The 10,661-nt window shown below is 48.1% G+C and overlaps 3 protein-coding genes across 3 annotated transcripts; 1 reads left to right on the forward strand and 2 right to left on the reverse strand.

Annotated features, from left to right (window-relative positions):
- Positions 1-675: 675 nt before the first annotated feature.
- Positions 676-1,822, forward strand: PFLUO_LOCUS9458 (Homoserine dehydrogenase; the record flags this gene model as incomplete). The annotated part of the gene is made up of 2 exons (XM_073787287.1): positions 676-700; positions 756-1,822. 2 exons carry the CDS (start codon positions 676-678, stop codon positions 1,820-1,822), a joined length of 1,092 nt encoding a protein of 363 aa, XP_073643458.1.
- Positions 1,823-7,067: 5,245 nt separating this feature from the next.
- On the reverse strand, positions 7,068-8,675 carry PFLUO_LOCUS9459 (uncharacterized protein; the record flags this gene model as incomplete). The annotated part of the gene is made up of 1 exon (XM_073787289.1): positions 7,068-8,675. The coding sequence occupies one exon, from the start codon at positions 8,673-8,675 to the stop codon at positions 7,068-7,070; it is 1,608 nt and encodes a 535-aa protein (XP_073643459.1).
- Positions 8,676-9,290: 615 nt separating this feature from the next.
- PFLUO_LOCUS9460 (Mannose-6-phosphate isomerase) lies at positions 9,291-10,661 on the reverse strand (the record flags this gene model as incomplete). The annotated part of the gene is made up of 3 exons (XM_073787290.1): positions 9,291-10,481; positions 10,544-10,608; positions 10,655-10,661. The coding sequence occupies 3 exons, from the start codon at positions 10,659-10,661 to the stop codon at positions 9,291-9,293; spliced, it is 1,263 nt and encodes a 420-aa protein (XP_073643460.1).

Here is a 10,661-nt window from a genome sequence, read left to right on the forward strand (position 1 = left end):
GGTATCTGGTTTCGTCGCAATGTCGACTTACATACCAAAGATGCTTCCTACATCTCGAATACAGTCTGGTTTCTCACTGAAAAACTGCAGCTTCAACTTCATCAACATTGTGAAAAATATTTTTTTGTCAAGGAAAGTGGTTTCTCAGAGTCGGCATTTTGTTTACGTGGGATCTTACGCACCAAATCAGTTATTCCAAGTCGCGGAACCACCTCTAACGTGGCAAAATTTATTTCCTGGCATGTGGCCCCTGGCCAAGAGCCGATTTCAATCAAAAGGCGCCTTCAATCAATAAGAATGCGTGTGCAAGATGAAGCAAGTGTTGTTTTGAGTGAACAATTAAATGCAGTAGGGATGGTCATGTGACCATCTGGGTCACATGACAGTGTTTTGTGGCCGTTTGCGTCTGTCAGCACGGACCAGCAAGTGTGTGTGTATTATTATTATTGTTGTTATTATTACTATTCCTACTATTGACTTAAGTATTATTATTATTATGATTCATCAGACTTTTCACGTCCTTAGATTGTATGCATCTTGTGTGCTATGGTAACCGTCATGTACACGCTAACGGTGGATCACATCTGGATTAAAGCCAAACCATCAACCGGGATTTCTCGCTACAAAATTTAGCTCCAACGTATTCCATCCCGTTTCCACTTCTCTATACCTTTCATGGCCATGTATCTCGGCGTTGTCGGTACGATGGTCCTCATATTTCGAAATTATAATGCTATGGCTAACAGCACATGAAGGTGTCGGCGGCGTCGGCAGTGCCTTCATCGAACAGCTTGGACGACTTCCTAATGCCCCCGAGCTCATTCTGCTCTCTCGCTCATCGCAAACCCTACTATCTCCGAAGCAAGATTATTCGCCACGTATCCCTGCCGCTGACTGGGCAATTGCCGCGGCAACACCTTTGCTCATCAAGACAGGCCATGCTCTCTCGCCAAAAGAAATGGCCGAGTACCTCGCGTCTGCTCCAGGACGTGCTATCCTCGTGGATACTACAACTGACCTCACCCTGGCACAGGCATACCCCTTATTCTTGCAGAAGGGTATATCCGTGGTGACACCTAATAAAAAAGGATTCTCCTCGGATCTTTCGCTATGGCACGCCATTTTCGCTTCGGCGGCACAAGGAAATGCGCTTGTATACCACCAGGCGACGGTGGGTGGAAGTCTCCCAGTGTTGTCAACACTCCGGGATCTAGTCGCAACGGGCGATGAAATCATTCGGATCGAAGGAGTGCTATCAGGTTCACTGTCGCTTTTATTTGACCAATTCATGCCTGCGCATGGTAGCTCAGATGAGCAGTGGAGTACTCTTGTAGCACACGCCAGGGAAATAGGACATACGGAGCCGGATCCGCGTGATGATTTGAACGGCATGGATTTTGCACGGAAGCTGACGATCCTCGCGCGGGTCATTGGTCTTGACGTTGCCAACCCGGATTCCTTCCCTGTTGAGTCACTGATCCCAGCTGAGCTGTCGTCGCTGCCATCTGCTGCAGAGTTTATGGACCAGCTCCCTAGGTTCGATGCTCAAATGAACAGTCTGAAAGATAAGGCTCGGAATCAGGGTAAAGTTGTGCGGTACGTTGGCAGCATTGATGTACCCACCAAGGCCATCAAGGTGGGCCTACAGCACTTTGACGAGGATAGCCCTATCGCCAATCTTAAGGGGAGCCAGATTATCAGCATGTATACTAAGCGCTACGGTGATATGCCACTGATTTTGAAGGGTGGTGGTGGAGGCGGCGAGATCACGGCTATGGCTGTGATGGCTGACTTGCTTAAAGTGATGGGGAGGCTAAACTAGATGAGTAGTCCAGGAAGGTTTCAATGAAGATAGATTTCTGCCTAACGTTTTAGATGATATTCAATAGTCTCCTGGCATGTAGTCAGACATACTCTTCAGCCTCGGTCTTTAGGAGGAACTCATGAAAGCTTTTCAGCCAGCTGTTTCTTAGCAAGCTTCGATCAGATCACCATGTTGCCCAGATGCGCTGCAATTCAATCACCGGATAATTTTCCCCTGCTTCGGATAACGGCACCCGACGCGGCTACCGCATCGTATGTGGCTGTTACTACCCCCACTTCCACTTTGGGGGCCAATCTGGAGAATGCGGGGACATAGATGCCGGAAGTTGTTAAGACTTACCCTAGCTTCCTCGCCTAAAGAATCCTCGGATGCTTCAAGACTCTGTGGCGCTTGCTTGACAAAAATTATTACTTGTCATATTTCCCTTATATTGTCACACTGCTCATTCTTATATTATGTCACGCACCTGTTTACAAGGAAGGTGGGTCACAGCGGGCATCACTGTCGCCTGCGGCTGTGGCTTTCTCCTTTTTGGCTTTGACCAGGGAGTCTTTGGTGGAATTCTTACCAACAATGAATTCTTGAAACAGTTCAACAATCCTGATGCAACAATCCAGGGCCAAATCACATCAAGCTATTATTTAGGGGCCGTGTTTGGAGCTGCAGTGTCCCATTTCGTTGGTGACAAGATCGGTCGTCGTCGGGCCATTCTGGCGGGATGCACTTTGCTAATTATCGGTGGTGCACTGCAAGCTTCTGCTTTCCAGTTGGCCCATATGATCGTCGGCCGAGTTGTTGGCGGATTCGGGACTGGTCTGAATACAACTGCTATTCCTATGTGGCAGGTCGAAACGTCAAAAGCAGCACATCGTGGCAGACTGGTCATTCTCGAATTGGTTCTAAATATCTTCGGCATTGTTATCACTTGCTGGATGAACTATGGCTTCACTTATGTGCCGCACAACAGCATCTCTTGGCGCTTTCCTCTCGCAATGCAGTGTTTCTTTGCTCTTCTTACTTTTTGCCTCGTTCTATTGATGCCGGAGTCCCCGCGGTGGCTGATTTTGCGTGATCGGCATCATGAGGCACAGACCGTCGTTGCCCTACTGCGAAATAAACCAAGAGACCACCCGGATGTTGTGTCTGACTTCAATGCCATGGCTGATACAGTTGCACACGAAGCTCAAAATCAAGGAAAATTCTTTGACGAAGTCATTCATGGCGGACCAACCCAAACCCTTCGCCGTGTTGCTCTCGGCGCCGGTACTGGATTCATGCAGCAATTGTGTGGGACGAATGTCATGGCCAATTATCTTCCCGTTGTCCTGACACGCTCGGTTGGCCTACCTCAGCGTCTATCTCTAATTTTGGCTGCTTGCAATAATATTTCCCTAATGTTTTTTGGAGCCTTGGCCATGCTTTTTATTGATAAGCTTGGTCGCAAGAAGCTCATGCTTCTTGGCGCAATCTCCCAGAGCATCTCCTTCTTTCTTGTCGCTATTGGGATACGTGTAGGCACCAACAGCATGTCAGTCTTTGCAGTTGTGTTTATCTTTGTCTATTACGCTTTCTATGGCCTCTCTTATCTCTCGATTCCTTGGCTATATCCTGCTGAAATCAACTCCCAACGAATGCGCAACACTGGTACCTCCATCTCGACATGCACGAACTGGCTGTTTGTTTACGTGGTCGTTCTTATCACGCCCATTGGAATTCAGAACCTTGGATGGCGATTTTATCTCATTTTCGGCTTTTTCAACGCCGCTTTTCTGCCTGCTGTATGGTTTTTCTATCTGGAAACGGCAGGACTCACACTTGAACAGATTGATCGTGTTTTTGAGATCAATTATGAGAGTGGGGGAAGTATCTCGCTGAAAGTTGCTAGGAAGCAGGCCATAGCGGAGACTTTGGCTGGAAACGTCACCTGGAAGAATGCAGATGAAAGGGAAGGGTAGAGCACGACGAAGGGGTTTAAGTTCCATGAATACATTTGAACATTTAGAAGTTGTTTATGAGTTTCCTTGTCCTTGTTGTGGGAGGCATCAAATTTTCTAAAGTTTGCTCTGTTCAATGATTAGACTACATCTGGTCCGCGAGATACCATGACGGTGGTGAATTCTGGGGCTACACTACACAATCGCCTTTATGCAAAGGATAATATAGAACCTTGAAGCTTATAACCGGTTATTCAAAGAATTGACATACACAGCGTGAAGAGGTAAGAGACAAATTTCCACCTTTGATAAGGGGCTATACTCAATCCACAGGCAAAGATACTTGTCTATATACTACAAAATGAGCGGAATCACCGCAGCGAAGGCAGAAATGACGCCCAACCCAAAAGAAATTCTTAATAGTCTATTCAAAGTTCGAAAAAAGTAAACCACAAAACGTGAAACATAAAACACGTAGTCGAGTCTTCGTGAAAGTACATTCACAGCATGAGGGAAAACAGTGATATGATCGAGATCAACCAGAGGCTAATCGACATTCTCACAGATGAAGCCATATTAGTGTGACTTGGTGGGTTAACTGGTAACCCGTCAATGGTGGGGTTCGGCCGGCTTATACTCGTCATGGTAGACGCTATAGATGGAGTGCCAGTCCAAGCCTGCTCAGTGAAAAGTGATGAAGTGCCAGCGACGAGTATATCAGTAAAAGGTCTATCCGAAGAATGGGTCACAGGAGAAGTCGAATATTCGCATCCCTTGCAAATTGTCAAAGTTGAAGTCACGGGAGCCTTAAAGACAGTGGTGTATGTTGAAGTGACTGTGGTTAAGTCGGAGGTGATAGTGGCAGTAACAGTGCTTGTGGTAAGCGTCTCGTATGTCACAACAGTAGTCGTAGATTCCCGGGGCACCGAGGTGACAATAGGCCCGGGAGCAGGCGTAGTCCTCTGGGAGACAGAGGTTACTATAGACTCAGGAATAGATGTAATTTCCTGTGTAACCGAGGCAACAATAGTCTCAGGAGCAGGAGTAGTCTCCTGTGGAACCGAGGTAACAATAGGCTCAGAAGCAGGCGTAGTCTCGGAAAAAGAGGCAGTAGGGCTACTACTGATCTGCTGGGGAATGGGAACCCCCACGGTTGAGGTAATGGTGATAGTGGAGAGTGAGCTGTATGTTGTGGTGATTGTGCTTGAACCCGAGGTGATGGTGGAAGTCATCGGACAGATCGTGGTGGTGGTATAAGTCACTACAGTGGCAGCCGACCTTTGGCCTGCAGAGGAGGCTGGAACTGAAGTAATAGATGATCTGGGAAGTCCAGTTGGTGCGGATGTAGTAAACACTGAATAAGACGGGCTAGTCGAGGAAGTCGCGAGCGAGACAGATTCCGAGGGCGTCCATGCAGGGCTCACACTCGGCGTGGATAGCGAATTACTGCACGAAGAGGACATCGAGGGTGTTAGATTTGAGACGACGGATGGAGGTGGCAGCGAGTCAGTTGAAATTGAGACAATGGGTGCAGAGTCCTTCAGTGTTTCAACACCATTCCAAGAGAGTGTTTCAGCACCCTTCCAAGAGATTTTTTCAACAGAACTCCAGGACTAAAACCGTGAGTAAATCTATACTTTCTGAAACAGAACCATGCAGGACATACGGCATTGCTTCCCTGGATAGCTGTCAAAAACGACGCCACCGCAACCAAAGCAGAGAATTTCATTTTGATGGCTTGCTGTTCAGCCCAAAAAATAAAACAATCAAAATGAGTTGAATGTATAGTGCCGGGCTAAAGGCAATTTATTGACAGTGTTACCTCCTGACTGCAATATCAAAAATTTTGAGAAATGCCCAAAGCGAACCCAGGTAGGACTGCAATCACATGAGAAACGCGCCGTCGTGGTTGCAAGCAAAACTAGTCGTGAAAACTCCCGCGTCAAAAAGAAAAGAGAAAAAAAATAATAGGAAACCGCAATTGCAACTAATGAAATTAATTTTTCTAGTTATTCGAGAGGGAGTATGTGTGATTTAAAAAGAACCATTGATGCCGGTACTTCGCACATGGTGACCGGGCTAATGTGTGAACGGGGGATAGTGCAGGAACTACGTCCGGATCCCACAGGATTACTAGCCACCAACAGCCCCCTTAGCCCGCCGCCTCCGGCCCGTCAGTTTATGTAGTCGGATTTAGGGCCAGTTAGGGTTGGGGCTGAAAGATTTTAAATTTAGACACGACGAAAATCATCAGATGACCTTGACCCCTAATTTCATTTCATCGCCATCATCGTTCAAAATTCTGTCGAAGGTCATCTATACGCCGACTTCTATATATAGTCAGGCACATGACAATTTTTTTGGTCTCTATTTGAGTGATACAATAGGCTGAGCAACTATTTTGATGCTCAATACATCTCGCTCCCCTGGATACCACCTGGTGAGTGTTGAATGCCGATCCACAACAAGATTGGCCGTATCATGGCCCCTAATAGACAATGATCCTGAGTGCAACCAACACGGCAAACTCCAAAGCGAAGCTGCTCTGAGAACGTGGCCCCCCCGAACCATTGAGCTAGAGCTTAGGTCCCTCGGCTCAGATCCACATCGCCCGCACCGAGAGGTCGATGCGTGGTATTTTAGCTCGAAACAATCTACATATCCGTGGACATCTATCCAAGTTGTTATTGCTTGTAAAAATAGTACATTGCTGGTGTACAGGGCACAGGTGCCCGAGGTGTCAGTGTCCGAGCGCCCGCTGCACAACTCCGAATAGCGTCAATAACTCTCTTTTGGAAAGTGTCATCCACAAATCTCTCTGGTTTGAAGTCAGCACGAGGAATTGAGTAGCCAAGCATGTGAAATTTAAAACAAAAGATCATCAAGTTCATTTAACAGACGAATCCCAATATCTTTATCTACTTTGAAGAGAAACTCTACTAGCAAAACATGAAGACACCCAGCGGCTGGAAAGGATAGCGGAAATTTCATATTTCTAAAAAGGTCCCGAAGAGCGACGAGATAATTTCCTTTCACCTCCCTCCGTCGGACAACGACGGCTTGCCACTGTACCAGCCTGGCTAATTTGTTAGTGTACGTCACTACGGTCTCGAGCTAGGTTCATAACTAATATGAGGCGGTGCCCGGTTTGAAGCAATAAATAATCAAAATCTCTCATTAATGAAGTGTGACTTTACGGCTGAGTGTATTCACATCCGTGGGTTTCTTCTCTTGATATACAATTTAGCCGCGAATCGATTCCGCAGTTGCCCTTGCCCATGAGAACATAGTGATAGAGAAGAAAAAATCTAATATTTAACTTCACCAGATCCGGCCCCAATCTGAGGCCCGACACCTTCCGACGCTGCCCAATGTCCAAAGTGCACAGGAACGTCTCCAATATCCGCCATCTTGTCTTCAAGCAGTTCAGTCATTTCTTTGACGACGTCGGCATACTTGGGCTCGCTGTGGCAGTTGAATAGCTCGAGCGGGTCTTCCTGACAATCGAATAACTCCCACTCTTTGTGATCATCGGCAGGCCCTGTGCCCTCAATGCCTAAGCCGTCGTTATACCAGTAGATCAGCTTGTATCGCTTGTTCCGGATTCCGTAGTGGGCATAGCAGCCGTGGACCATATCATTATGCATCCAGTATCGATGGTACGCAACCTGCTGCCACCCCTCAGGGGTTGTTCCTTGAAGCAGACTCTTGAAGGTAACTCCCTGCATGTAACTAGGAACTCTCAGCCCAGCGAGGTCGAGGAATGTAGGTGCAAAGTCCACATTGCAAACAATGTCGTTGCAAACAGAGCCCGGCTTGATCAAGTTGGGGTACTTGATCAGGAATGGCATCTGAAAGCTCTCTTCATACATAAAGCGCTTGTCAAACCAGCCATGCTCACCGAGGAAGAAACCCTGGTCGCTAGTATATATCACAACGGTATTATCGGCAAGACCTTCATCTTCAAGGTACTGAAGCATGCGGCCCATGTTGTCATCGATGCTTTGAATGGTGCGAAGATACCGCTGCATGTAGCGCTGGAATTTGAACTCGGTAAGTTCGGTGTGACTCTGGAAGGTGAACACAGTCCCGTCTTCCTTATCTATGAGCTTGAATTTGGTGATGTCTTCGGGGGCTTTGATCTTGCGGTCCGTGAAGAACCAAGTGTTTGTCATTTTCTCTCCGAGGCCATGCTTAGAGCCGCCGTCAGGCTGGACCAAGCCCAAGTCATAGTAGGTGAGGTCGTCGCTGACACGCATTTTCGCAACCTTGGCCGCGCGGGCACGGTTCTTGTAGTCATCGGTGAAAGTGTCGGGCAAGCGGATCGGGTCCTTGTAGAGCTCTTTGTGTTTGTCGTCACACTCCCAGCTGCGGTGGGGTGCCTTGTGCTGGCACATCACGAAGAAGGGCTTGTCAGGATTCTCCTGACGGTTTTTCTTAATGAAATCCAAGCTCAAGTCGGTAATGATATCGGTGGCATAACCCGGATGGTTGGCCATACCAGCTTTGGTGATGAAAGCCGGGTCCCAGTATTCACCCTGACCAGGGATGACCGCCCAGTCGTCAAACCCAGACGGCTCATGGGCTCTGCCCTCTCCCATGTGCCACTTTCCGTACATGGCTGTAGCATAACCGCCAGTCCGCATTGATTTGGCCACATTAGGAAGCCGGCTGTTGATTGCACTGTCCAGCGTCATCACATCGTTGACATGGTTATGTTGGCCAGTGAGAATCGCCGCTCGAGATGGGGTGCAAATGCTGTTAGTCACATAGCAGTGGTTAAACAGCATGCCCTCCTTGGCCAATCGGTCAAGGTGTGGCGTGTTGTTAATTCCTGCGCCATATGCTGAGATGGCCTTGGCGGCATGGTCGTCCGCCATGACGAAGAGGATGTTGGGGCGTTTCGATGATGCCATGTTGGCGAAAGTAGACAAACTCTAGATTCTGACAAGTGGCTCGAAATCAAAGTAGAGGCTTAGCGCGAGGAAAGGGGAAAATGAAGTGTTACTTCTGCAAAGGATGAATTTTCGAGGCCCCCCGCCTTGCGTCGGTCGGGATATGCGCTGTATTTGATAGCTAAGGTGGGTTTGGTCGGAACAAATGTTGCCCGAGGAGAGAGATTACGACCAGCCCACTACAGTGGAGTAATGATTAGGGGACAAGTCCAGATCCCGCCGCCCCAATTGCCACTAAAGCCAATGGTTGCAGTCGACAGACACGGGATACCGCTACGCGGCACACCCCGCACGAGGTGGACGAAGCGGGTCAAAGGAGGACGGGTTACGGAGCCCGGGCTCCGGACAGGCCTCCCGGCTCACGAATACTTGGCCATTTCTTTCGTATACCTGCGAAAATCAAGTGTAACTAGAGAAAAATATAGTAATGATAGATTTGGCATCATCTTGAACAAGGCCTTGACTATGTATATAGAGTCTAAGGAAACAGAATAACTCAATGACCCAAATAGCGGTAGTCCCATCATCTATTTCTTGCTTGTCTACTCTGAAAAGAGTATCTGCGCGCTCACATCATTATTTGATCTCACAGAACGCCCTGTACATTTCGAAATCTTTGTTGTCGCTCTGAGCTTCAAGAGCACACTCCGCTGCAGCGCCAACAAAAAAGACATAGCCTTCTTGAACATCCATAGTTATGGAGCCAACAGTAATTCTGCCCTCTCCTCTGGTGCATATCATGATGCTTGGACCATCCATCTGTGGGTATGTCACTGCAGCACCCTGACCTTTAAGGACGGAGCGTGCAACAGCAAACTCGTCAATAGGAGGATCATAGATGGTGATAAAAGAACCGTTGCTGGCTGCCTTTTTATTCAGGGCAGCCTTGAGATATTCAGCGGGCTCCATAGTTTGTTCCTCAATTGGTGCGTAGTTGTAGGTCAACATATCAACCAATGTTGGCACATCCTTGAAGCGCGCTGTAAATCCTGCACGGACGACATTGTCCGATGTCGCCATACACTCAACAATATCTCCTGAAATATAAGCATGGATATCGTCCGCCTGGAGGTACAATGCCCCGCCGGGAGGCAAGGTGACAAAGTTGGTGAAGAACAGCACGAACAGGCCATGGTCGGGCCCAAATTGTCCGTAAAGTCGAGCAATCAACTCAGATAGAACGGCACCTGAAGTTGAAGGCACTCCCCCTCCAGCAAAGCTTTCGCCTTCAATCTTGGCCGATTCAACTAAAGCCCTTGAGGCGGACTCAATAGATGACTCTGATGAATTCATTAACTTGCTGAAAATCATCTGTAGGGCCTTTTTGCCAGTCTCCCTAGCACCATGGCTCATGTTCTTGTCGTAAACTGCGGCAGCTTGTTGGAAAGAACTTGAATCGTCCTCCCCAACAAGGGTTCTGAGTGTCGGCACTTGCTCGAGGAAGTGGGCAATTTCATCCAACGGTCTGAAGCCACAGAGGGCCTCAAAGGGGGTCACGGCAATCGCCATCTCGGGCTTGTGATTTTCATCAGGATAATTGGTTGGATCACGGGCGTGCAACTGCTTGGCCAGTGTCTTGTCGGGATGGGCTTGAATTGAAAGCGCGTCCTGGATTGACAAAATCTTGAATAAGAATGGAAGCTCGCGGCCATATTGAGCTACGATAGATGGGGACAGAAGACTGTCTTTGTCGTTGATAATTTGGAGAAGCGTCTGAGAAGTGGAAGCATCAAAAGACGGGTTTGAAGGGTGAGTGCCCATCCATAGCTAGTGATTCAGACTGGGATGAGCGTCGAGTTCATGAAAGCAGCAACATGGTCTTCACAAACCTCTGCGTATGGTTGATCAGGCTTGATCGAGAAAGCAGGCGGAGCAGTAGCGGCAGCATATCTAGCTGCACATGAGTCGTTTCCTTTCTTACCCCAGGCATATGAGTTCACTCCACAT

Source organism: Penicillium psychrofluorescens, assembly GCF_964197705.1.
Source record: "Penicillium psychrofluorescens genome assembly, chromosome: 6".
In the NCBI taxonomy this organism is placed as follows: domain Eukaryota; kingdom Fungi; phylum Ascomycota; class Eurotiomycetes; order Eurotiales; family Aspergillaceae; genus Penicillium; species Penicillium psychrofluorescens.